The sequence below is a fragment of the Micropterus dolomieu genome, linkage group LG01 (assembly GCF_021292245.1).
Source record: "Micropterus dolomieu isolate WLL.071019.BEF.003 ecotype Adirondacks linkage group LG01, ASM2129224v1, whole genome shotgun sequence".
NCBI classification, from domain to species: domain Eukaryota; kingdom Metazoa; phylum Chordata; class Actinopteri; order Centrarchiformes; family Centrarchidae; genus Micropterus; species Micropterus dolomieu.
Genome location: NC_060150.1, coordinates 45,976,239 through 46,003,513, shown reverse-complemented (window position 1 = coordinate 46,003,513; position 27,275 = coordinate 45,976,239). Strand labels below are relative to the sequence as shown.

The following is a 27,275-nucleotide window of genomic DNA, read 5'->3' as shown; positions in this document are numbered from 1 at the left end:
AAAATAAAAGGGATAAAATAAAGTCAAATAAGATCGGGAAAGGCTCTCCTATAAAAGTATGTTTTAAGAAGGGACTTAAAAGAGTTCACTGACTCAGCCGACCTGATTTCCTCGGGCAGGCTGTTCCAGAGCCTCGGGGCCCTGACAGCAAACGCTCTGTCCCCTTTAGTTTTCAGTCGAGACTCTGGAACAGACAGCAGACCTCTGCCCGAGGATTTCAAGGTGCGTGCTGGTGTGTATGGGACTAAAAGTTCAGAAATATAACAAGGCGAGAGGCCATGAAGAGCTTTAAAAGTGATCAATAGAATTTTAAAGTCAATTCTAAAACATACTGGGAGCCAGTGTAATGAAGCTAAAATAGGAGTAATGTAGTCATATTTCTTTGTTCTGGTTAAAAGCCTGGCAGCTGAGTTCTGGAGTCGATCAATAGATTTTTGGGTTAAACAGGTGAAAAGGCTGTTGCAATAATCCAGGCGTGATGAGATGAAGGCATGTAAAATTGTCTCGGTGTCCTTAAAAGTTAACATAGATCGAATTTTAGTAATTATGTAAGTTATCTAAGTTGATAAAAATATGATTGAACAAGCTTTGTGGTATGCTGCTCGAAATTTAAATTACTATCAAACCAAACACCAAGGTTCTTTGCCACAGGCTTAATGTGATTTACTAGGGAACCAGCAGATGGCAGTATTTGATTTGCCATCTGCTGGGACCCGATGACCAGGATTTCTGTTTTGTCTGAGTTCAGCTGGAGGAAATTATACATCCATTTTTTAACTTCACAAAGGCAATTGTTAAGTGAACTCAGCATTCCAGGGTCTGTGGATCTGACGGGCAAGTATATTTGTGTGTCATCAGCATAAATATGAAAAGAAATGCCATGTTTATGGATAATATGTCCAAGGGGAAGCAGATACAAGGAAAACTAAATGGGTCCTAAGACCGACCCCTGAGGCACACCATATTTAACTGGACAGAACGAAGAGAAATAGTTGTTTACAGACACGCAAAACTTGACAGGTAGGATGAAAACCATTCTAGGGCAGTACCAGAGATCCCCACCCAGTGCCTCAGTCTGTCTAACATGATGTTGTGATCATTGGTGTCAAAAGCAGCGCTAAGGTCCAGGAGTACTAGGACTGAGCACATGCCTTCATCAGCAGACATTAAAAGGTCATTGGTGACTTTAAGCAGGGCAGTCTCAGTGCTGTGGTACTTCGTAAAACCAGACTGAAACTTTTCAAATATTTTATTTTCCAGTACAGTGAGCAGCTGTTTGGACACAATTCTTTCTATAATCTTTGCAATAAAAGGCAGTTTCGAAATTGGTCTAAAATTTTGTGTGAGGGAGGGATCTAAACCAGGTTTCTTTAAAAGTAGGTTCACGCAAGCCGTTTTAAAATAATCAGGGACACAACCAGTAGATAGGGAGCTGTTGAAAACAGAGATCAAATGGGGCCCAACAGAATCTATTACTTTCAGTAAAAATTTTGTAGGTATTACATCAAGTGGGCTGGAGGACACTCTCATTTGTGTTACTGTTTTCAAAAGCTCAGACAAGTCGATGGGATAAAACTGGTTAAAACTCTCTTGTTGCTGGTGAGGAACCTCTGAGTAAGAGCCCGCGGGGGTAATAGAGGCTCTGATTGACACCACCTTATTGGTAAAATAAAATAAAAACAATTCACAGTCATCATTACTTCCAGCTGAGGCACAAGGAGGGGTTGGGTTTATCAGCTGATCCACAGTCTTAAACAGAAACCTGGGATTGTGTTTATGTGTAGTAATGATTTCAGAAAAATAGTGTGTTCTCGCATCCTTAACCATGTTATTGTAGTTAATTAATAAATCCTTCAGACTGAGGTAATGGACTTGGAGACTGGATTTTTTCTATCTGCGCTCTGCTTTCCTGCATTCCCTTTTTAGCTAAAAACAATACATCTGTGGTCAGATATGGTCATGTCCACCAATTCCACAGAGGAAATGCTGACACCCAGGGTAAAAACCAAGTCCAGTGTATGACCACGGTTATGTGTTTGCCCTTTGACATGTTGTTTGAAGTGGCCATATTTAAAAAGTTAGTTGCATTAACATTGTTGGGGTCATCAACATGAATATTAAAATCGCCACAAAGAACAATTCTGTCATAATTTAAAACCAGAGTAGATAAAAATTCAGGAAGTTCTGATAAAAATCCTCCAGGCAGTTTTGGGGGGCGATAAATTATAACAAATATGATAGGTTGCAGCCCTCCAACTTTAAGAGTGAGAACTTCAAAGGAGTTAAATTCATCACAGCGTACTTGTTGACATTTTAAATATTTCCTATACACGCTCACTAGCCCACCACCACGACCACTGACCCTCGGTTGACAATCAACAATCATATTGAGGCGGACACAGTTCAGCTAGCTGGCTATAGTCATTCATCTGCAACCAGGATTCAGTTAAAAACATAAAATCTAGATTTGCAGACAAGATAAAATCATTTAAGATAAAAGTCTTACTTGAAAGTGATCTCACATTGAAGAGAGACATTTTAAATGAGTTTGTTCTAGGTGCTGGAGTTGGTGCAGTTGTCCTAATCCTTAAGAGATTACTAATATTTCTGTGTGGGATGTGCACATTTTGGTTTACTGGTCTATGCGTGATGATGACAGGAATAGAAGTTTTTTCTTTGGAACAGCGCTGGGAGCAGACGGCTTACATGCCAGCAGGTGGAGACAGTTGTTTGTGGCAGTGAGCCAGAGATCTGTTCAGTGAGCGGTGGTGTGTCCAGGTGTGCTGCATGAATGATTAGTCATTCACGTAAATCATGTGTGGACCGCACCACATGCTGTATCTACGCAGGTAACATTTCTGAGCCCCGTTTGTTTGGGTGAAGTCCGTCTGTCTTAAAAAGAGACATTCTTTGCCAGAAAATATTAAAATTATCCACATAACACACACGATGAGCCCGGCAGGCGGACTGGAGCCAGTCGTGGAGGCCAAGGAGTCTACTGAAGCGGCCAGCACTGCGACCACCACCAAATCAGCTAGCCTAAGTAATTCAATACCTTCTTTCCTCAGGAAAAAAAGGAAGCTTACTTAGTGCCAGTTGGCTAGTCAAAGACATTTCCCGGTAACTTAAATAACTAAGACATGAGATAAATAAAATGAGTAACCACGTTCATTCTTACCGTTTCCATCTACGTTCTGTATGTTTAGGTACAATACAATTAACATTCAGGTACTTTTTATATTTTATCATCTGCACTATTAGCAATTTTATAAGTAACATTCTAAGCTAAGATTAACATCCAACTTTTACGCTGCAAAGTTAAACGTTGGCTATTGTGATTGGTCAAAGTGCCAGTACCAATCTGACCAATTGCATGACTGTTGCTATCTGGTTGCAATAACCTCTTTTTATTGTTGTAATATGATTGGTAGTTGTGGATGCTGGACATTTTGCTGCCTCCAGACATCAACTTCAAACTGCCTTCACGCGCATACTAAAATAACTGAAACAAGTTTTAATATGTTTGCGCTAGTTGAATGGCTAGATGTTTGTGATGCTGGAAAATTATAAAATCAGAGAATATTCGGGACTTAAACATAGACGATAACTTGGATGGACTGGATCAAAAAGATGGAATTTATGTTGTGGAGTGGGTCCATGGCAAGAAACCCAAGGGTGGCTGGCCAGTTTACACAGCCAAAATTATCAAAGGAGCTGGTAAGTTGCTGTTTTTAAATTCAGAAATATCTGAAAGCCATCGCATGTTAGTGTAAGTTAATAAAAATGCCAGCTCTCTAACATTAACGTTACAATGGCTAACTAACGTTAGACAACTTTTAGCTTTATGTTAACTTTTATGTCAAAATGTAGACGTTACTGTTTGCTTACGTGACTGTTTGCCAACGACACAGTTGATTAAGCTAACGTTAACATTCACTTAAGCTAACAGTAACATTATATTTTGCCATCTCATACATTGCTCTGAAATTAGACATGACGCCTTTTAATCAGATGTTAGTTATTACATAATTGTCAGTGTTATTCAACTGTTACAGAGAGGGCATCCACACTAGATGTCTACTGGCAAAGGATGCAAGAGGAAGATGAGGACCAAGAGGAGGACTGGGAGCCGCCCTCCAAAAGACCTCTGAAACCCAACCCTAAGTACCAGGACAGCGGCACCCTAAAGAGCGCAGCATTGCCACAAAACGGGAATAACACTAAAATGGTGCGTAACGTTAAATGGCTTTGTTAGCCTACATATACTGTTATAATGTTAATAATTAAAGTTTTAGTGCTAGGCTAGCAGAGGTGACGTCGGATATTTTGTGTAAACTTTAGCGATACCTCTTCATGTATGGTTTTGACTGCCAGTGCTAGCTAACATTATACTTTTCCTCTGTGTGCAGTTTCACCCAATCTCATGTTATAGTCTCTAACGTTACACATTTGGTAACAAAATCATTCCAGCATAAACTTACCTTACATAACAAATGTCGCATGGCTTCTCGTTTTCCGTAGCTAGTATTGTTTCAGTGTTGAGGAAGGAGGATTCACCAGAGGGAGGGCTCGTCGGTGAGCGCCTGGTGGCCGGGTTTGCCACGGAGCCCGGCCGGACACAGCCCAAAGAAGCAACGAGGGTAGTGGGGGGGAACTCTGACAGTGTGGATTTGTGCATGTTATATTAAATAAATTTGGAGCTACTCCAAATTCCTCTTTTCTCTCCCAGAGGAGAAGTAGGGGGTATAAGATCAGACGGCTGAAGAGACCCCAAAAGAAAGGGGGGTGGAAAGGTCGCTTTCCCTAAGTGCTATTCCTGGGCAGTTGATCGTAAAACTGGCCACCTGGCAACAGCTGAGATAAGCCTCTCGGTGCCTGACTGTTAAACTGTCAAAAGCGACATTAACCAGCGATTAGCATTTCCCTTAACAGCCTATCAGAACTCTCCTTAAAAGGGAGCAGGAAACCCTAAACTGCCCCCCCACACACACATGTAACCATGGCAACTTACTTAGTTACAGTTATAGGTTACTTACGTAGCCTTACTCTGTGTTTCATTACCTCATCAAAGGGATACTCATTCACGCCTAGGTGTGACAAAATCCAGGACACCAAGGACAGCCCTGAACTTATGTAAACAAAGACTGCAGTCTCCAAAGAATCAAAGCATTACCTGTTTAATTAAATTATCTTTTAGTTACTTGATTACGTTTGCCTCTATTTGAGTAGTTATGTTACCATGTTGTTGCTATCTGTTGTTGATATTATTGCTGTAAAGAATCTGAATAAGTTACTTTTGCAGTGTTTTAATTTTCAGCAAGATTAAGGACACTCCTTCATTTTATGTGTAACCAATGCTTGTTCACAATACTTTCTCACACAATTCCTTTAGAAACGATGATAAATGTCATATTATACGCTATTAGTTGCCAGCTTGAATTTAAGGCCAAATAACTCAATTTCCCACTTCCTAAGGAAAGATTTTTTTTGGATTAATCTAAGCTTTCCTCATGTAACCTGAGCTCCCCCAAGTGGACGAAATAAGTATTACATACCATCGTCGAAAATGCCGTTAATGTATAAATGTCACTCATTACCAATAATTTGACAAGTGTTTTCCTGTTACCAAATGCGTAAACTTAGAACGGTACAACTGTTTGACCAGTGAGGTTTAATTGTGGAAAATATTTGATAATAATATGCAAAATAGATTTTCTTTTTCTTTATAGACATATTAAAGGTTTAGAAAGTTCCTCAGTCCCTCGGGAAACCGGAAACAGCCGCCCTGCGGGAAATAGGACTGCCCTCTGGGGAACCACGCCCCAGACAACAAAACAGCGACACACACGTGTTTTCGCTCTCTTCTCTTCTCTTCCACTTCGCTCTGCTCTCTGGACGCTTTGTTTCGCTTGAAGCTACACACGCGAAGTGCCGCAACATCGATTTGTCCCTCAGTTCCAGCACCTGGAAAAGGGTTGACCTTTGCCAGGGCTGCGCTTTGTCACCAATCCTGTTTGTGATATTCATGGTGTCAGGGTGTTGTGGTGGTTGAGCAGGTGGGACCCAAACGCAGGACGCAGAGCAGAGGAAGTACAGGTCAAAAATGTTTAATTCCAACAGAAATCCACATAAACACGACTAATAAGGCAGGCAGGACAACACACAGCAACATGGGACAGCGCGTCTACACACTACAATGACCGGACAAAGACGTAGGGAAACAAGCAAGGATATATACACACACAGGGTTAACGAGCTGGGAGGAGACACACAGGTGAGGGACATGAGGCTGACGAGATACAGGCAGGCAGAGAGATAACTGGGGGAACAGACGGAAAACTTAACAGGCAGACATGGGGCAAAATAACAACCAACAGAAGAACACAGACCAGGAGTAAACACTTAAGACATGAACTAAGGACGAAGAACTAAGACACAAGACTACACAGGGAAACACAGAACCAAAACGGACTTAAACAGGAAACATGAACACAAAAACCACACTCCTAACACATGGACAGGATATCGAGGCGAAGTCGTGGCGATGAGGAGCTGCGGTTCGGTGGGTTTGGGATCTCGTCATTGCTTTTTGCGGATGATGTGGTCCTGATGGCATCATCGGTCCATGACCTTCATCTCTCACTGGATCGGTTCGCAGCCGAGTGCGAAGCGGTTGGGATGAGGATTAGCACCTCTAAATCTGTGGCCATGGTTCTCAGCAGGAAACCGGTGGAGTGCCAACTCCAGGTATGGAATGAGTCCTTACCCCAAGTGAAGGAGTTCAAGTACCTTGGGGTCTTGTTCACGAGTGAGGGTAGACTGGAGCAGGAGATTGGCCGGAGAATTGGAGCAGCGGGAGCAGTATTGCACTCGCTTTACCGCACCGTTGTGACGAAAAGAGAGCTGAGCCGTAAGACTTTTAGTGACGGTAAAAAAAAAAGTTACAGAGGTGACTGTTTCCAGCGCGGTCATGGGGTGTCTGAGCAGCTAACGTTACTGAGCTGTGACTACCAGCTCCATATTATTGCTTTTCTCAGTTTACCTGCCACTGACAGATGAGCCAGAACGTTAAATGTGGACCTTGGGTAAATTGTAGCTAATGTTAAGTCTCCAGCCCTGTTATGTTTTGCCGTTGTGAGAACCTGGCCGGGTTTTTTTACAGTATAACTGCGCAGTAAGAAAAGAAACAATTCTATAGTGAAAAGATTCTAAATGTTACATTGGTTCATGGTAAATAAAATCTGAATTGACCACCTTAATCATTTGTGTACACATTGTAGAGCTATTATAATTTTCAGAGTTGATACACTTTATGAAAATGTATTTTTCCTTTCAGATATGGTATTGTTATCTTCGCTGGGATTGATGGTTATTCACGAAAGGTAAACATTTGACACTTTTTCAAAACAAAGCAGTGTAGCTGAACCTAGTGTTACTATATTCTATTTAGTATAGCACATTCACATAAGTATTTTGTTACTATGCTCCAGATAAAGTAGAAGGCATCAACAGCACTTGGCTTCTTCATGAGCTCAGTTGAAAAGTCTGGCTTTCCATTAAGTTAAGAAAACAGCAAGAGCATGATTGTCTTTTTTATCAAAATTCATTTACTGAAAACATTTGACTTCGTCTCTGTTTCTTATGTGATTATTTAGAGTTAGAGGAGACCAAGGGGTCAAATATGTCGGCATTGCTCAATGCATGTTCACTGTTCGTAGCTGTGGCAGAGCAAGCTACATATAGGGGAAAAGTGTGCATAATCAAAGGTAAATATGAAAGTTATGTTTCTTTTAGGCAACCCTAACCCAAATCAGAAAAAAGTAGTTTTTCCGCTCATCATTGTTTTTTATTTATTGAAATTTCCGTCTGTCACTAACACTTTTGCTCTCACAAAATACAATGGAGATGAATGTGATTTGTTTTTTGATGCTCAAAGTATTAAAGAATTGCATTGCGAAGACCATAACACCAACATCTCTGTCCTAGTAAATTTGGATAATCCGTAAACGGTCTTCACCAGAAATTATTTCATTAAAAATGATTTGTCATTCTTAATGATGCCCAGCCAGGGAGACTGGCAACAGCAATGTGTAGTACCATACCAAATCTTAAGGATACATCCTCACAGGAAGCATTAATCCTTCCTAGGTCTACAGAGATGCACTGTGTCCAAATTAGGTTATTGTTCATGACTCTATACATGTGTGGAGAGTCTTGGATATTTGTTCAAATCAAGACACCATGCTTACCTAAGTTAACCTGAGTAAATGTTTCCCACACATGGACTTTACTTGGGCTGGCCACTCTGGTATATGAATGGACAGCCTGGGTATATTTGGCAACCCATTCAACATTTTGCAGAGAAACAGAGAGATGCAACCTATTACGTTACAATACATGCAACACTTTTTACAGAGAGTATCTGTAATGAAACAAAATATAGATTATCTTAACCTTTGGTTACCTAGGAAATGGATGGCAGTGAACCCCTTGCTGTGATTCTAATATTAATACGGTGCACTTTTTGTATTTTTGATCTCAAAGGGTGGAGCGCTTATGGTGTGATGTGTGGATGGCAGTAACAAGGGTATATTATGAACTACGTCATGGTCTTGAAGAGGAGTGCCTGCTTGATCCCTCCAACAGCCTTCAGTTATTCTGTGCCCAGTATATATTTGTACCACGCCTCCAAATGGACCTTGACACTTTTACAGCCGGGTGGGATAACCATCCTCTGCGAACGGAACAAAACCTGACTCCCAGTCAACGTTGGACCATTGGATTGCTCCAGTATCCTGTGGCTGCTCCAGAAAATCTAGAGGTAGACCTCAAAAATGTTGAATCCAAGCTACCCATTAACAAATTTAAAATTAATTCTTTGAAGATCAAATGTGTGAAGTACACAAAATGCAATTGCGAAGTGTTATAACAAAATTACTTGCCATTTATAGGATTTGCAAGATCACTTCTTGGATTTCAGCCCTGCCAGAGAAGATGCTGCTGCTGCTGCTGCTGCTGCTGGTGGAGTAGTTCTACCACCCATCCAGTGCCCTCTGGGGCCACAGGCTATGGCTGGACTGAGGGCAGCCATCAATCCTCACTCCCTCCGAGGACAATGGAAAAGACATTTACAAGGCTGCACTTGACTATGTAACATTTCGCTCAAACTTGGCAGGATAACATGCAGTCTGCAATATGAATGTTCAACATTTTGTGATTTGAAAAATGTTTTATCTGATTCTTACAAATGAAATCGCAATTGCTTACATGAATAAGTATCTGTGTAGAACTATTGTGGAGATGGTTTAGGATGTTTTACTATGCAGTATATTAAGAACTCAGTCTGTCGTGGTAAAGATATCCACTGTTTTATTCTGCTGTTACTTGTTTTAAACAACCAAATGAACCTCCCACAACTTTCAACAGTTTTTATTGGCTAAACTTTTAAATATAGTGTATGCAGATATTTTAAACTGGCGTCTTAAATACCATTAGACAGTTCAAACTCAACATGCCATGTTTGATATCTTGGTAATGAAGAATTCAAAATAAAGCTGTGGATTTGAACACTTTGATCTTCAGTGAAATGCATTTTTTCAGTGGAAAACAACACATCAGTTCCCCTTTACAGTATAATGCTGTAGACACTCAAGTAAAACACTTCAGTTAATATTCACAATGAAAAATGATAAAGGCCACAGGCATTATGTCCATTTATTGTTTTGACATCAACCAAGTTTTTGGTGTCAATTTTTGCTGACAATTTAGTAAATGTAAACCCAAACAAAGTTGATTCCACTTGAATGACATGAATTTGCCATACACGTGTTGAAACTAATGTGTATGTGGAAGACATACACATTCAACTTTTCAATAGTACAAGTAACGCTGAATTGAGGAACATATCAAGGTTTTACATTACATGTACATTTGTCAGTGCTCTGTAAAAAAAAAATGCAAATACAGAGTTCTTAAATTACCCTTTTTCAAATAAATTGTTAGTAGTGGTCGCAAAAAAAACAATGCAGTGGGAGAACCAAATACTAATGTTGAGCTATTTTTATGGTTTGACTTGTGCTAGCTGTCTTTTTTTAAGACTCTCACAGGATAATAAAAAGCTCACTGAACAGATTTAACAAAAATGCCATTAGAAATGCCAAAAAAATTCACAACAAACATGACCTCTACACTCACCCGAAGACTCTACCCATTCTGATTGCTACTGTTTATTATTATTATATCTCTGAACTCCTTGTATGTTTTCATATGTTCAACAGGAATAGTTATTGTATTGTGCAGGCACTTACAAGTGGGAAACAAATGTGGTGACCAGGCATTTTTTCATTAAAGTGGTGTTCAAATCTTAGATTTATTTTAAAATCTGCCCTCTCTGATGGGAGAAAGGGCTTGTGCCTTTGTCCAGTTAACCACTGCATCACTGTCGATTCCAGTGCCCTTCTTGACTTAGCAGCTCCTCTTGGGTCAGAGGCTCACACATTTGCTGGTCTTCATTCTGACCTTCATGATAAAACAAATCAGAGTAGTTCATTACAATGACACTGCAAGAAGCCAACCATATTTACCAATCTACACGATTAACCCAAAGGCCTATTTCAACTAACCTTACTGCATTAATTTCTATTTAATATACACTGAAATAACTGAAAGATAAAAAAAAACAAAGATAGCAACAGTCCTAGAATAATGTTATCCAAAAGAATACCAGATATACAGTATGAAATCATGATTACATACTATGTTGTCACTACAGGCATATGTTTCCATTCAACATTTGAGGGGACACATTAAGCTTAAATGGAAATGTATTTTTTCTTAAGAAACATGTATTTTGATCTATGACTTATGTCTTTGGGCTGTGGTGGGCAAAGTCCAGAAAGTCTCTAGTGAAGTTCAAAACCTGGACCATTTTGCCATAAGCATTGCCACCCGACACTAACCACAACATTGTTTCTAAAAGGAAATCTATTGATGGTCCTTTTTGGTGGAGTGCTAATATTCAGCTCCCTAATCAAAGACTGAGAACCAAATGTAGGTCATGTACATGGAATCTTGTATAGTACTTCAACATATGATAAAGACAGGTTATGTCAAATATCTTTTCTGTTATATGCATTTACGTCATCATCATCTGCTGCAGACTCCATACAACCCTCGATGTGCAATGCTAGGATATGCAGAGGCATGTTTTCTTTGCACACTTGGCATGCAGCCCTTGGCATTTTTTGAAATTCAGTGGCATCCGATGGCAGTGGAGTAAGATCAAGGTCCTGCTGCAGTGGAACAATGTACATGGTCGTGTTCCAAGCACCCGAAACACTGCGAATCAGTCTACCGTATAACCGTCTACATCAGGAGGAATGGCAAGCAATTTTCTTCTACCGTGGCCACCTGCATATACAGAAAGTGAGAGAAAGAATTTTGAATGTTGGTGTTCCTGCACCATCAAAATGAAAGGTGTTTGAAAATGGTATGCACCTGAAGCCTTGTAGAACATGGCTTCCATCCACCCCCTCCATTTTGGGATATTCTTCAATGAGAATTTCATTTATCTGAGAAATGAATAACAGAAATGGGATAAGGAGGAGTGGTTTGTAAAGGTGAAAAGCGTTTTTTTCCTTTCCTTTTGGTAAAGAAGCCAGGAAATTACCTGCATGTGGGAGGTTAACAGAAGTGTATAAATCAACATTATGAAATACAATTTTCCATCAAATAAGTCCAACATATGATCACAAATAAATTAAACACCTGGCCATCTCGTCCTGCACAGTTTGTTATGTTGTTTGTGCTTGTCGACTCTGGTGCTCATGTGACTGCACTGGATTCTGCTGTGCTGGTATGTGATGCTGCTGAATGTTTTGCCTTAGCGCGTTTATCAGGCCTTGTGCAGCAGCAATAACACTGGCCTCTAACTCCTAAAGAAACAGAAAGGAGACATCACAGGGCTGGAGACTTAACGCTAACTACCATTAACCACAGGTTAGCTAGCCAACACCTCTTAACTCTTAAACCTCTTAAGTTTCAGTGGACCGCTGCGGAACCAGCACAACAGGCGTTCAAAGTTAACTTTAACCCGGCCAGGTTCTCACAACGGCAAAACATAACAGGGCTGGAGACTTAACATTAGCTACAATTTACCCAAGGTCCACATTTAACATTCTGGCTCATCTGCCAGTGGCAGGTAAACTGAGAAAAGCAATAATAATACTAATAATAATAGGCCCTGCGATGGACTGGCGACCTGTCCAGGGTGTACCCCACCTTGCGCCCGATGTCAGCTGGGATTGGCTCCAGTCCCCCCCCCCGCGACCCTGTACGCAGGATAAGCGGTTGACTATGGATGGATGGATGGATAATAATAATAATCTTTATTTGTAGAGCACTTTTCAAAAACAAGTTACAAAGTGCTTTAACAAGTGTAAAGACAATAATACCCAAGAGACAATAATACAAAAACAATACAAGATAAAAGCATGAAAACATTGAAAAGACTAAAATACACGTTTAAGATAAATATAAAATTAGTAAAATACAAGAAAATAAAAGGGATAAAATAAAGTCAAATAAGATCAGGAAAGGCTCTCCTATAAAAGTATGTTTTAAGAAGGGACTTAAAAGAGTTCACTGACTCAGCTGACCTGATTTCCTCGGGCAGGCTGTTCCAGAGCCTCGGGGCCCTGACAGCAAACGCTCTGTCCCCTTTAGTTTTCAGTCGAGACTCTGGAACAGATAGCAGACCTCTGCCCGAGGATCTCAAGGGGCGTGCTGGTGTGTATGGGACTAAAAGGTCAGAAATATAACAAGGCGAGAGGCCATGAAGAGCTTTAAAAGTAATCAATAGATTTTTAAAGTCAATTCTAAAACATACTGGGAGCCAGTGTAATGAAGCTAAAATAGGAGTAACATGGTCATATTTCTTTGTTCTGGTTAAAAGCCTGGCAGCTGAGTTCTGGACAGTCTGGAGTCGATCAATAGATTTTTGGGTTAAACAGGTGAAAAGGCTGTTGCAATAATGCAGGCGTGATGAGATGAAGGCGTGTAAAATGGTCTCGGTGTCCTTAAAAGTTAACATAGATCGAATTTTTGCTATATTTCTAAGTTGATAAAAACATGATTGAACAAGCTTTGTGGTGTGCTGCTCGAAATTTAAATTACTATCAAACCGAACACCAAGGTTCTTTGCCACAGGCTTAATGTGATTTACTGATTTACTTACCACCTGCTGGGACCCAATGACCAGGATTTCTGTTTTGTCTGAGTTCAGTTGGAGGAAATTATTTGACATCCATTTTTTAACTTCACAAAGGCTGTTGTTAAGTGAACTCAGCATTCCAGGGTCTGTGGATCTGACAGGCAAGTATATTTGTGTGTCATCAGCATAAATATGAAAAGAAATGCCATGTTTATGGATAATATGTCCAAGGGGAAGCAGATACAAGGAAAACAAAATGGGTCCTAAGACCGACCCCTGAGGCACACCATATTTAACTGGACAGAACGAAGAGACACAGTTGTTTACAGACACGCAAAACTTCCTATTTGACAGGTAGGATGAAAACCATTCTAGGGCAGTACCAGAGATCCCCACCCAGTGCCTCAGTCTGTCTAACATGATGTTGTGATCAATGGTGTCAAAAGCAGCGCTAAGGTCCAGGAGTACCAGGACTGAGCACATGCCTTCATCAGCAGACATTAAAAGGTCATTGGTGACTTTAAGCAGGGCAGTCTCAGTGCTGTGGTACTTCCTGAAACCAGACTGAAACTTTTCAAATATATTTGTTATTTTCCAGTACAGTGAGCAGCTGTTTGGACACAATTCTTTCTAGAATCTTTGCAATAAAAGGCAGTTTTGAAATTGGTCTAAAATTATGTGGGAGGGAGGGATCTAAACCAGGTTTCTTTAAAAGTGGGTTCACGCAAGCCGTTTTAAAATAATCAGGGACACAACCAGTAGATGGGAGCTGTTGAAAACAGAGATCAAATGGGGCCCAACAGAATCTATTACTTTCAGTAAAAACTTTGTAGGTATTACATCAAGTGGGCTGGAGGACACTCTCATTTGTGATACTGTTTTTAAAAGCTCAGACAAGTCGATGGGATAAAACTGGTTAAAACTCTCTTGTTGCTGGTGAGGAACCTCTGAGTAAGAGGCCGTGGGGGTAATAGAGGCTCTGATTGACACCACCTTATTGGTAAAATAAGATAAAAACAATTCACAGTCATCATTACTTCCAGCTGAGGCACAAGGAGGGGTTGGGTTTACCAGCTGATCCACAGTCTTAAACAGAAACCTGGGATTGTGTTTATGTGTAGTAATGAGTTCAGAAAAATAGTGTGTTCTCGCATCCTTAACCATGTTATTGTAGTTGTAATTAATAAATCCTTCAGACTGAGGTAATGGACTTGGAGACTGGATTTTTTCCATCTGCGCTCTGCTTTCCTGCATTCCCTTTTTAGGCTGCGAATGCTGTCATTTATCCAGGGTTGCTTACTACCTTTAGACGTAGGCCTAACCTTTAGAGGAGCAGTAATATTTAGTGACGACAAGCAGATATGATTGAAGTGATCGACCAGATTGTTGGTGTTGGAATCAGACAGGTGTTGGCTTTGGCTCTGAAAGAATGCGCAAAACTTTGAAACACTTTGTTCATTAAAGATTCGAGAACACACAGAGCTTGGTGAGGCGGCATGAGTAACAGGCGAATCACAGCTAAAAACAATACATCTATGGTCAGATATGGTCATGTCCACTAATTCCACAGAGGAAATGCTGACACCCAGGGTAAAAACCAAGTCCAGTGTATGAACACGGTTATGTGTTTGTCCTTTGACATGTTGTTTGAAGTTAAAAGAAGTGGCCATATTTAAAAAGTTAGTTGCATTAACTATTATTTCTGTGTGGGATGTGCACATTTCGGTTTACTGGTCTATGCTGATGATGACAGGAATAGAAGTCTTTGGAACAGCGCTGGGAGCAGACGGCTTTACATGCCAGCAGGTGGAGACAGTTGTTTGTGGCAGTGAGGCAGAGATCTGTTCAGTGAGCGGTGGTGTGTCCAGGTGTGCTGCATGAATGATTAGTCATTCACGTAAATCATGTGTGGTCATGTAAATGCATTGAGATATGTGCTTTGATATCGACAGAAGGCTATGAATGAGGAAATGAAACGATGTGTCAGAGAGCCGCTTCAGGCTCCGCAGGAGGGGAGGAGTTAGTGAGAAACTGACTGTTTTCTAACTTATCTTGTGATAACTTCTCACAGCATCAGTTGCTGGAGTTACTGATCTGAGGTTAATGTGATCTCGCTCTCTGAAACATAAAACCCAGATTTTCCCTCATCTCAGGCTTAACATAGGCTACTCAAAATATTTCAATAATCCCGGTTTCTGAAACGGGGCCCAGGTGGAGTTCTGACTGTTTTTATTTTCTCTCTCTGTGTGTGTGTGTGTGTGTGTGTTACCTCTCAGACTTACTGAAGTCCAGAAGATGAGTGTTTGTGTGAAGGAAGAGGAGGACAGAGCAGAGTTTGCAGTATCCAGCTGTCTGTCTATGAAGAGTGACTGGTCCAAACATTTTCCTCCAGACTTCAGTAATGAACCTGGACCCTCAGACACAAAGTAAAAGAACATTACAAACTCATTCTGTGTTTGCTGTTTGCCAAATGTAGAGTAACATTAGGCGTCATGCTCAAAGAAAGAAGTGGATTTCACATAGATTAACAAATTGGCTTCACTTACCCAGATATTGTTAATTAAAATATCCACTACATTTAAACTCTAAATTGAATGTGCCCTTAGAGTTGTGAATACAAGTGCAACAAATACAGAAAACACATTTATCAAAGTCTAGTTTAACTTAAACATTGTAACTTGTTTGTACCAAAACATCAAACATATGGTTTAGCTGCAAACAAGCAGAGCCGTTATTCATCCAAGACTGACCATTTACTGTGTTTGCAGTGTAATAAAATAGTGAAAGTTGCCCTCACTCAGTGTGTGTGTGTGTAACACAATTCACTGAGTGTGAATACTTTTGACTTGGTAGTATATTAACATAAACAAAAAATTATTTGTATTTCTTAGTATCTGTGACAGCTGTCAGTCACCTGAAGCTGTAATCTGATCTAAGAGAACTAATACAAACTTTCTAATACTAAACCTTCTGATTATTGACAGCAGCAGTTTGTGTTTGAAGAGCTTCTTAAATGGCTTTAATTTATCAAGGATTCATGTTATATCAATAAAACATCTTGGTATTTGCAGAGACAGACAGAGAGCAGAGTCTGCAGTATCCAGCTGTCTGTCTATGAAGAGTGACCGGTCCAATGTGTTCTATCTTCCAGACTTCAGTAATGAACCTGGACTAACAGACACAAAGTAAGAGTCTGTCTTTTTACTGTAGACTGACCTTGATGGAAGATAATACACCTGAAAGAATCTGCTTCAAATTTGTAATTTAATTTATCATATTTGTCCTCAAAATATTGAGTTGTTATGATTGTTATGTTATGACGATCAGTTCATATTAGGGCTGAACGATATTACCTAAAGCCTGTAATGTGGTTTAGCTGCTAACAAGCAAGCTGTTATTCATCCAAGACTGACCATTTACTGTTTTCAGTGTAATAAAAAGGAGAAGCTACAGTGGCCGACACGCTTTGTCAGCTCCTCAGACCACCCACCAACAATAAAAATTGATACGACTCATCAATGAAGCCTCATAGTAATTCACCAATAGATAGCATTCCTACAAAAACATTCTTGTTATATTGTCAAAGGCCAAGATGATCCAATCCAGTAAAAACATTTAGTCCAAAACACATTAATATATCAATAAATACCTAGGAAGAAGAGCAGAAAATAATGATAATCTAGCTTCAACTAGGAAGTTCATGGTCAGCCGGCAAAAAAACATCTCTGTAAAGCTGCTGGCTATTTATGGAGTGATGCGAAGCTGCAAGGGACAGCTGCTGTTTAAAAGTAACAATAAATAAAAACCCAGACTAGGCCTTAAAGAAACCAAATATACCAATTTTTTATGGTATTTCAATAAAATTTTAACTTGTAAGGCTTCATGCTATGGCCCCACGTGTTTTACAGCTAATAAGTCCTAGCTGTAGTTGTCTGCATGGATGTGTTTGCAAACATTTTTAAACAGAAAAAAACCCCTTCTACTTTAGTTTGTTAAAACGTATATTACTTAATTCCAGTAGCACTGATATTGATTCTGAATTTACTTTGGGTATGCCTTGGGTAGGTGCTTTCGGCAAATTTAACAGTAATAGTAAGAAGTTAACACTTTGCTTTGATATGAATAATTAGTAAGTGGACCATTGAGCTAAGATTCTCTCCATCATATATTTTTCCTAAAGGTCAAGAAAAGACATTCATGGGCAGCACTGATGGAAAAGTTATCAGTGGATTAAAAAGTATGTCAAATGTAGATTTGGACTACTTCTCTTTTTAGAATATACGAATATATACCTTAATAGTTGACAGTAGAGAGTGACAGGAAAAATAAAGGGAGTGACATACTTGAAAGGAAACTGACTGGACTTAAACCTGTGACACCACAGTTCCCTTGCGTTGCCTTCGCGACGCTGGGCCCCGCCCCCTTCACGTTGCTTCGCACTGGCCGACAGGAAATCGTGGCTCTACGGGTCTTTGTATTGACTTTGTATGTAAACTCACCGCCCCGAACACTCGAAAGCACCATTGAGCCCTAGTTTCTCCAGAGGCGTGCGACCTCTGACATGTATAGCAGCTGTAAATCGCTTTGGATAAAAGGGTCAGCTAAATGAATAAATGTAAATGTAATGTAATGTAAATGAAGAAAACTCTTTAGCAAAGAAAGGCACCACAAGTAGCCCTGCATTTTGGGAGTGCAGTGCTCTAGTGGGGTAGTATGTAGATATGAGCTCTTTGAGCTTACCACAACAACCAGCAGCGCATGTAGATGCAGCCGGTAGGTCCTTCAAACTTTGCTACACTTTTGTTTTTCATCTTTTTTTCCCCAGCTTTTTTGCTGAAATACTTGGTAGCCTACCTATGAAAGAAATACAGTCATTGGAAAAGGAAGGTTTTTGGATTAAAGAGCAGCAGACCACAATCCACACGGCCCAAATAATTGGACCAGGCACCACGGTGATGGCTCAGAGGAGCCTTGCCAAGGCCAGACCCACGACTGTCCAGGCATAGTCAGAGATTAATGTGTCTATCCGGGACCTCCTTGGGAAACACAATCCTGTTGAGCTATGAAAATTAGGCTCCATGGTAACTCAGATATGTGTATTTGTATAAGGCAGACCCCCTCTCTCTTTTTATTTAACTTTATTTAGTTTCTGTATTTTCTTAACTCATTTCTCCTGTCTTTGCTTATGTCTCTGTCAATTATCTGTACCTATGTATGTAAACTGTTTGGTTTATTTGCTTTGATAAAAAAAGTAATCACAAACAATCAGTCAGACAGGAATAGTAGCTAATTAGTGTTTATGAAAGCAAGAAATATAAAATGAAAGGAATAAAACAATTAAAGCAGAAAAGTAACAAACTTTTACTGTTCTCTGTGACCATCTGTGTTTCTACACAGTGTCGGACAAATCTTGATATTTTTCAACAACAAGCAACAAATCATTTTAGTTCTAATGACATGTTGTCACAGAGAGAGGAAGAGGAGTCATGTTTCTGTGGAGGAGCAGCCGTCCTGCTGTGCTTTGTGTCAGGACGTCCTGAAGGATCCAGTTTGTACCAGCTATGGACACTGGTTCTGCAGACAGTGCATCGCCTCATACTGGGACCAGTCTGCTTCACCAGGAGACTCCGCCTGTCCACAGTGTGGAGAAAGATCCAGAACAAGAGCTGGACTGCAGACAGCCAGTCAGAGCAGCTCTGTACAAAGTAAGACTGTACATCTTAAAAATATAACCAGCTACATGTCAATACATTATATTTGTATAGAGACTTAAAATAAGTGCATTCAACCATGTGGATATAAATTGCAGGAATCATGTAGTACATCAACTTCATAAAATAAGTTGCAGCTTCAAGTTCTACATTTAGTTAATGAGTTTTCAGGCTGAAGATGTGAACACTTTCTGCTAAAGCCAAAAGAAGGGATTTTGTTAAGTGGTAGCTGGGCCCCTCTTGTAGTGAGTGAGTAGAAAGGTGATTGGCATTAGCGGAGCGTATGGACAGACTGGGGTGTTTGGTTTAACCATGTCCTATATGTTGGATGACCACACTATAGGCAAGTACCAGTGTCTGGAATCACACCAAAGTCACCGGTACCCAGTGCAGTTTTGAAGAAAACCTGGTTGCAATACCTTCTGGGCTGCTGCATTCAGGATTAGCTGCAGAGGTCTGATGGCACATGAGGCAGACTGACTATGCTAGTGGTCATTTACAGAGGCCAACCTGAGATGGTCTCTTCCCTCAAACCAAAGCCACATCTGGAGCTAAACTGATTGGATCAATACGTGCTTCTGCAGGTGATCAGAGAGAAAGCTCTGTTTTTAAAAGTCTCTCTGTGTTCACCTCACCATAGAAACTAATTGTTTCGTAGCAATGTAGCAATTTTCTCTACATCTTGAATTTCGTTGTGCAAGCCTACGTTGTAGAATGACAAATAAATGTACCTTGTATCTGCCAGTACGTTTGTACTTTCTCACTGAATCTGTGTGGTTTGCAGTTTACTCTCACTCCTGTTTTCTTGTTTGATGACACAGATGTCTGCTTTTTAACTGTTACTTAAGTCATATCAGAGCTTTGTTCATTTCCTGTTGCTTTACATAAAGCTTTCTACTGGCAAACCAGAAGGAGGCTTTTATTATGAAGCAGCGACAGGAAATGAGTGGATATGTCAGAGATCTGCAGTGCATTGTTAGCTGTGCTATTGAATAAAACAGGTCTCCACAACAAGATCTGAATATATTTTGTATTTGTTTGGTGGATTTGTTTGAAATATTGCATAAATGAAGGAACGGCCACAGTGAGCTGTTCAGATTAAGAGCTACAGACAAGCAGCTGCGGTTCAGCCTGTCGCCTCTGCGGTCAATCAAACACACAAACACACACCAACACACAGTCTGAGGCTGAGAGAAAGGGGAGCATTTCTAATGTTCCACAAAACTTGACTTTTTAACCATTACTTCTCTATATATATTATATTATTTTTATTGGGAATGAAAATAAAAAAAGATTGTCAAATTTTCTTTACTTTTTTCTCTTTTTTAGTGAGTGGTGGTCTGCAGGAGGTTTTAGATGAACATAAGATCAGTCTGAGGAGGAGATGTGAACGTGTGACTGAAGGAAGTGATGCAACAGGAAGTAGAACCCTCCTCAACATGATCTACACTGAGCTTTACATCACAGAGGGACAGAGTGAAGAGGTTAATACCCAACATGAGGTGAGGCAGCTTGAGACAGCTGCCAAGATGGAGACCCTCCATGAAACTCCAATCAAGTGCCACGACATCTTTAAAGCCTTACCTGACCAACAGAGAACCATCAGAGTGGTTCTGACCAACGGCGTCGCTGGTGTTGGAAAAACCTTCTCAGTGCAGAAGTTCACTCTGGACTGGGCAGAGGGCTTGGAAAACCAAGATGTCAGTCTGCTGGTTCTGCTCTCATTCAGGGAGCTGAACTTGATCAAAGATGAGCAGTACAGTCTTCTCACGCTGCTCCATGTTTTCCATCCAACATTACAGAAGGTCCCAGCAGAGAAGCTCACTGTCTGTAAACTGTTGTTCATCTTTGACGGCCTGGATGAAAGCAGACTTTCCTTAGATTTCCACAACAATGACGTTGTGTCTGATGTCACACAGAAGTCATCAGTCAACCTGCTGCTGACAAACCTCATCAACGGGAATCTGCTTCCCTTGGCTCTGGTCTGGATAACTTCCCGACCTGCAGCAGCCAATCAGATCCCTCTATCATGTCTTGACAGGGTAACAGAAGTACGAGGCTTCACTGACGCCCAGAAGGAGGAGTACTTCAGGAGGAGAGTCAGTGATGAAGAGCTGTCCAGCAGAATCATCTCACATATCAAGACATCCAGGAGCCTCCACATCATGTGTCTAATCCCAGTCTTCTGCTGGATCACTGCTACAGTTCTGGAGCACATGTTGAGTACAGACCAGAGAGGAGAGCTGCCCAAGACCCTGACTGACCTGTACTCACACTTCCTGCTGGTTCAGACAAAGAGGAAGAAGCAGAAGTACGATGAGGGACATGAGACGAGTCCACAGGAGCTGACGGAGGCTGACAGGAAGGTTCTTCTTAAACTGGGGAGGCTGGCGTTTGAACATCTGGAGAAAGGAAACATCATGTTCTACCAAGAAGACCTGGAGCAGTGTGGTCTTGATGTCACAGAGGTCTCGGTGTACTCAGGAGTTTGTACAGAGATCTTCAAAAGAGAGAGCGTGATCTTCCAGAAAACAGTCTACTGCTTTGTTCATCTGAGCGTTCAGGAGTTTCTGGCTGCAGTCTACATGTTCCACTGTTACACCAACAGGAATACGGAGGTATTGGAGGACTTCCTGGGGGAAAAACACGTTGATTCAACCCTGGATGACTTCCTCATGGAAGCAATGATGAAATCCCTTGAAAGTAAAAACGTCCACCTGGACCTGTTTGTTCGCTTCCTTCATGGCCTTGCTCTGGAGTCCAACCAGAGACTTTTAGGAGGCCTGCTGGGTCAGACAGACAACAGTCCAGAAATCATCCAGAGAGCCATCAATAACCTGAAGAAGATGAACAGTGAACATATCTCTCCTGACAGAAGCATCAACATCTTCCACTGTCTGATGGAGATGAACGACCACTCAGTACATCAGGAGATCCAAGAGTTCCTGAAGTCAAGGAACAGATCAGAGAAGAAACTCTCTGTGATCCACTGCTCAGCTCTGGCCTACATACTGCAGATGTCAGAGGAGGTTCTGGATGAGTTGGACCTGAAGAAGTACAACACATCTGTAGAGGGACGAAGGAGACTGATTCCAGCTGTGAGGAACTGCAGAAAGGCTCTGTAAGTCCAGATGTGATTAATAACACTGTAAAGTAACGTAATCTGAAGCGAGTATAGATACACACTTTACACACATGCACAATATAAAACGTTAAAATTTTCCTCAAGTAGTATTGAACCTGCTTATTAAATAATTCTACATGTTAAACTTTTTATATCTATTAAGTTGGTGACAAAAGTATCTTCTATCATCTTCAAACATAGACTGTAAATAAGAAATAGACGTAGTCATCGTGACGTCACCCATTGGTTTTGTAGACTGCCGTTTTGAAGCCCCAAGTTTGGCCAGAGTTTTTGCAACCAGGAAGTGCCCGGAAGTGACGATACGGCGGAGCTAACAGCCGTGTGCGGAGCTAGCTAGCTTGCTTAGCTAGTTGCAACTGTAACTCACTTTAACTGTCATTTTAACAGGGCTGATAATTTTGTCTTGAGAACAACAGTCTTAAAACCGAATGTACTCACCAGAGAAAGTGAACAGCCAACTCGGCTCTAGCTTGATTGACAGGTCTCCATGGTAACGAATTGTCAATCATAGATAATCCCACCCTGAAACATACTCTGCTTTGTGGTCTATTTTAAAATTAATGGGACCATAATTTACTAAATGAACATCATTTGACATGAAACTAGCGACTGAGACCATAAACTCATCAGGAAAGTGTTTACTGGGGTAATTATTCAGCTGAGAAGTAGGGTAATTTTCCCATTATTTCTAATGCAGCCTGACTTCTTTTTGCAACCAGAAGAGTCGCCCCCTGCTGGATTTTCAATAGAATGCAGGTTTCAGGGACTTCCGCATTAGCTTCATATTGTAGACCGGAAGCTTCCTGCTTGTCTTCAAACTATCTTTCTTTGGATGATCAAGGCCTGATACAAATTTGATACAAATCCAGCAGCAAATCCAACTTCAGTATTTAAGAGTTGTGCTGAAAATATTTAAAAGCAAGAAAACCCTTAAGAGACTAAAGTACACATCAAAAGGAAATAGAAAATATGTATAAAACAGAATAAAAGAGAATAAAAATGTTTTAAGAAGGGACCTAAAAGAGTTCACTGACTCAGCTGCTCTGATTTCCTCGGGCAGGCTGTTCCAAAGCCTCAGGACCCTGACTGCAAACGCATTGTCCCCTTTAGTTTTCAGTCGAGACTCTGGAACAGACAGCAGACCTCTGCTCGAGGATCTTAAGGTACATGCTGGTGCATAAAGGACTAAAAGGTCAGAGATATAACAGGGTGAGAGGCCATGAAGAGCTTTAAATCAATTAATTTCTATTTAATTCAAATCTACTCTAAAACATACTGGGAGCCAGTGTAATGAAGCTAAAACAGGTGTGATGTGATCATATTCCTTTGTTCTGGTTAAAAGCCTGGCAGCTGAGTTCTGGAAAGTTGGGGGACCTTCAATAGATTTTTGGGTCAAGCAAGTAAAAAGGCTGTTGCAGTAATCCAGGCGTGATGAGATGAAGGCATGCAAAATGGTGTCAGTGTCCTTAAAAGTTTACATTGATCATATTTTCTTGTATATTTTTGAGCTGAAAAAAACACGATTGCACAAGCTTTGTGGTGTGCTGCTCAAAAGTTAAATTAGTCAAACCAATCGCCAAGATTTTTAAAAACAGGCTTGATGTGATTCACTAGGGAACCAGCAGATGGCAGTATTTGCTTTGCTATCTGCTGGGACCCAATTACCAGGGTCTCAGCTGGAGTTCTGCTGGAGGAAGTTATTTCACATTCAATTTTTGACATCACAGAGGCAGTTGGTAAGTGAACTCGGTATTCCAGGGTCTGTGGATCTGACGGGCATGTACATCTGTGTGTGTCATCAGTGTAAATATGAAAAGAAACACCATTGGGAAATTGTTTCAGATTGATCCTCAGGTCTATTGAATTAATCTTCACAGGTAGTAATATATGGGGAAAGACTACAGCTTGCAAATTTTTTTAATATTCACATGAGTGTGGAGTGAAATAGTTTAGTGACCACATAAGTTGTGGGAGATGAATTTGAACTAATTTTTTATACGTTTGTTGAATGTAAACAACGGAAAATTATTATTTTTATCTTTTGATCTGATTTGATTTTGATTAAACTGAATTGAAAGATCTCCGCAAGTGCTTTTTCCTTTATTGATGAGTCACAAACCTTCACACGCGACATTCACAAGTATAAAACGAGTAAGAAGTCTGTTTAAACAAGTCAATAAACTACTAGAGTCTAAAGAAGCAATCATAGTCAGAATCAAAGAGAGTCTGCACGTCCTGACGGTCACACCAACTACATCTGAAGCAGCCACAGCTGCAGCCGGAGGCTCCATGAGTAAAATCAGCTGATCACTGCTGCGCCACAAAAGTCTTTAATTGATGTGATGGAACGCAGCGATCAAACAGTGACAAGTGATGAGAATATCAAATAAAAATGTACAGAAAAAAGACAGAAAAAAAGCTTTTACTTAATTTTACTCATGCAGATGTGTTGAAAAAGATTTTATCATAATTGTTTTGAACTTAAAAAGAGCTACAGACACTGATGTTAATGTACTTTATGATGCAAAATGTACTGTAATCTATTTTTAAAATAAAGTGTGACATTTTATAATATTTTAAGTATTATATTCTCTGTTATCACAGACTGTCCTTCTGTGAACTCTCTGAGACTTACTGTGAAGTTGTGGCCTCAGCTCTGAAGTCCAACCCCTCCCATCTGAGAGAGCTGGACCTGAGTCACAACTACAACCTGCATGATTCAGGAGTGAAGTTTCTGTCTGCTGGACTGGAGAGTCCACACTGTAGACTGGAGACTCTGGGGTCAGTTGATATATTCTACTCTTTTTCAGTGAGACATCCATATATTAAAGTTCAACACATTTTCAAGAATAATGTATTTTTATACATAACATTATATTTTACAGGATACATTTACCATACAGGATACATATATCCATAAAGACCCTCTCTCTCACACACACTCACATACTGCAGTGCAGAGACAGAATGTGAAGCATATTTCCAAATGCTGCTGCTTGAAGTATGCTGTCTGATCTGTCACCACTGACAGGTGATACCATGAAGGCATGTGCTTATGTGGATTCAGATGCAGACATGGAATCTGAAGTTAAAAGTTAAAATCACAGAGGTTTATTTAGAACAAGTGCTATCAGGAAAAAATAGTCATACAGAGTCAAGTTTCTAAGGTCGGCCGAAGCGTGAAGACCGCTGAGATGTCTGGATGATCTGCAGAGGAATGGATAGTTGAGCCAGTGTGTGTATACTTCAGGGCCCTGTTTCAGAAAGCAGGTTCAACAAACTCTGAGTGTAAACCTGAACTCTGGGTTGACGAACTCTGAGCTGTCAAACTCTGAGTTTTCCGTTTCAGAAAGGCCGATCAGAATAAGTTCAATCAACTCTGAGTATGTTGAGCCTGATGGAAGCACGTGCGTGGGGATGAAAAAAGGCCATCATCAATGGAGCTCCGATACTATGATTCACCATGGCAACCATGGTAATAATAACTGAAAATTAAAATATTACAGATTACAGATATTATTGATAAGTCATTGATCAGTTTTGTACAGATTATCCTACTTTAAACTTCAGCACTGTAGCGCACAGTATGTTTTTTGCGTTAATGTCCACAGAGTCACTGTGTTATAAAGAAGGACAGTGTAGCTTATAGACATAACTGTGTTCCAATATGTGCTTTGATATCGACAGTCTGCATGAGGAAATGTCACACGGCCGCATCAGGCTCCGCAGGAGGGCAGGAGTCAGAGAGAAACTCAGCGTTTGCTGAAGTAAACCTCCTCCTGAGCAGGTTAGGTTCACAGCATAAGTTGCCGGGGTTACAGACCTTGAGTTTATCTGATCTCGCTCTCTGAAACCGAATACCCAGATTTTCCCTCATCTCGGGCTCAACTTACTCAGAATTTTCACTAAACCCGTTTTCTGAAACAGGCCTCTGGTCTTTTAATCTTGAGCTGTAATTTTCAAGGAATTAAAAGGTTCCTTCAGCCCATAGTTGTGTGTGTGTTGTGTGGGTTTCCACCGCAGTCCAAAGACCTGCAAAGATTTGGGATATTAATCAGCTGATGTAAAAGGCATACAATGTAGCGTCACTATCCTATGAGCAAAATGAATATGTATTTCAAATTTGACTGGAAAATAACGATAAACAGCATGCTTGACCACTAAAAATAGCTTTTTAGTACAGTAAGAAGTAGAGACACAGATTCATAATTCATAACGAATTTATTAACAAACTGGATAAAGCCATCAAAGTTCTTAAAATAACTCCAGCAGAAAGTAGAAAGGAACAAAGAACCACAAATATAAAAACCCAACAGTTTGGCTGGTCTGGAAACAGAATTGCACCTCAGACACTCACAGACATTAAAACATTTCCAGCCACTAAGAGTTTCAGATCAGCTCGTAGCACTTATGTCTGTGTCCACCTAAAGAATTTTTAATGTGCTTTTTACTTATTGTATTCATATTGGGATATTACATGTACTTATGTTTTCATTACCTTAGAATGAGCCATGTCTATTTACATGCACTGCGGGACTCCTTGCACGGACATCTCCATGTTGCGCTGCCTTGTGTCTACAGCAGCCCAAACAGACAAACTACTCTACAGAGCGTGTTTCGTCACTACATTGAATACGTACAAGTAGAAGTAGTAGTATAAGTAATAGTAATAGTAGAAGTAGTAATAGAAGTATTTGTCTGGTTTATTAGAAGGAAGAACATCATGTATTCACACTCCAAACATGAAGGAAGACAGTGCAAGTTAACAAATTGATGAGAAGAGGAGAACTCAGCCTGCAGTTAGTACAGGAGTCAATAAGACCACGACTGTGGGTTACCTATCAATTAAAGTTTAAATCTATAAAACTTAACCTCTGTTGAGGAAGATGTTGTCATTTTGAGAGAGAAAAGGCTTGTGGCTACATTTTAATACCTATTATGTGCTTATAGATATGCTTAGGAGACTGTAAGCAGCTTCCCCACTCTACAAACAGTTTTAGCAAATACTAGATAGGTAAATGAGAGATCAACATATTTTGAGTAGTTGGAAGCTCAAATGGAGTCTCTCTCTCTCTCTCTCTGTACACACACACAAACACACACACATATATATATATATATATATATATATATATATATATATATATATATATATATAGATATAGATAACCACATATTGACTTTTTAAAAATGTAATGTAAATATAAGA

At 40.3% G+C, this 27,275-nt stretch overlaps 2 protein-coding genes and 1 long non-coding RNA gene across 3 annotated transcripts in view; 2 read left to right on the top strand and 1 right to left on the bottom strand.

Moving 5' to 3' along the window:
• Positions 1-9,725: 9,725 nt before the first annotated feature.
• LOC123967772 lies at positions 9,726-12,106 on the bottom strand. The gene is made up of 4 exons (XR_006824334.1): positions 11,767-12,106; positions 11,497-11,570; positions 11,139-11,409; positions 9,726-10,518 (listed from the first exon to the last, which is right to left on the bottom strand). It is a non-coding gene; the product is annotated as an uncharacterized LOC123967772 (long non-coding RNA).
• A 3,496-nt stretch (positions 12,107-15,602) lies between these two features.
• On the top strand, positions 15,603-22,046 carry LOC123967620 (protein NLRC3-like). Its single transcript, XM_046043775.1, has 4 exons — positions 15,603-15,636; positions 16,282-16,395; positions 18,680-18,915; positions 20,251-22,046. Exons 2-4 carry the CDS (start codon positions 16,325-16,327, stop codon positions 22,044-22,046), a joined length of 2,103 nt encoding a protein of 700 aa, XP_045899731.1. The 5' UTR covers positions 15,603-15,636; positions 16,282-16,324.
• A 4,972-nt stretch (positions 22,047-27,018) lies between these two features.
• The window catches only part of LOC123983745 (ribonuclease inhibitor-like), a gene marked incomplete at its 3' end in the record, with an annotated part of 13,718 nt that continues 13,461 nt past the window's right edge, over positions 27,019-27,275 (top strand). Inside the window, exon 1 of the mRNA XM_046070095.1 lies at positions 27,019-27,032. Coding sequence (XP_045926051.1) covers positions 27,019-27,032 — 14 coding nt within the window. The remainder of the gene's footprint in view (positions 27,033-27,275) is intronic.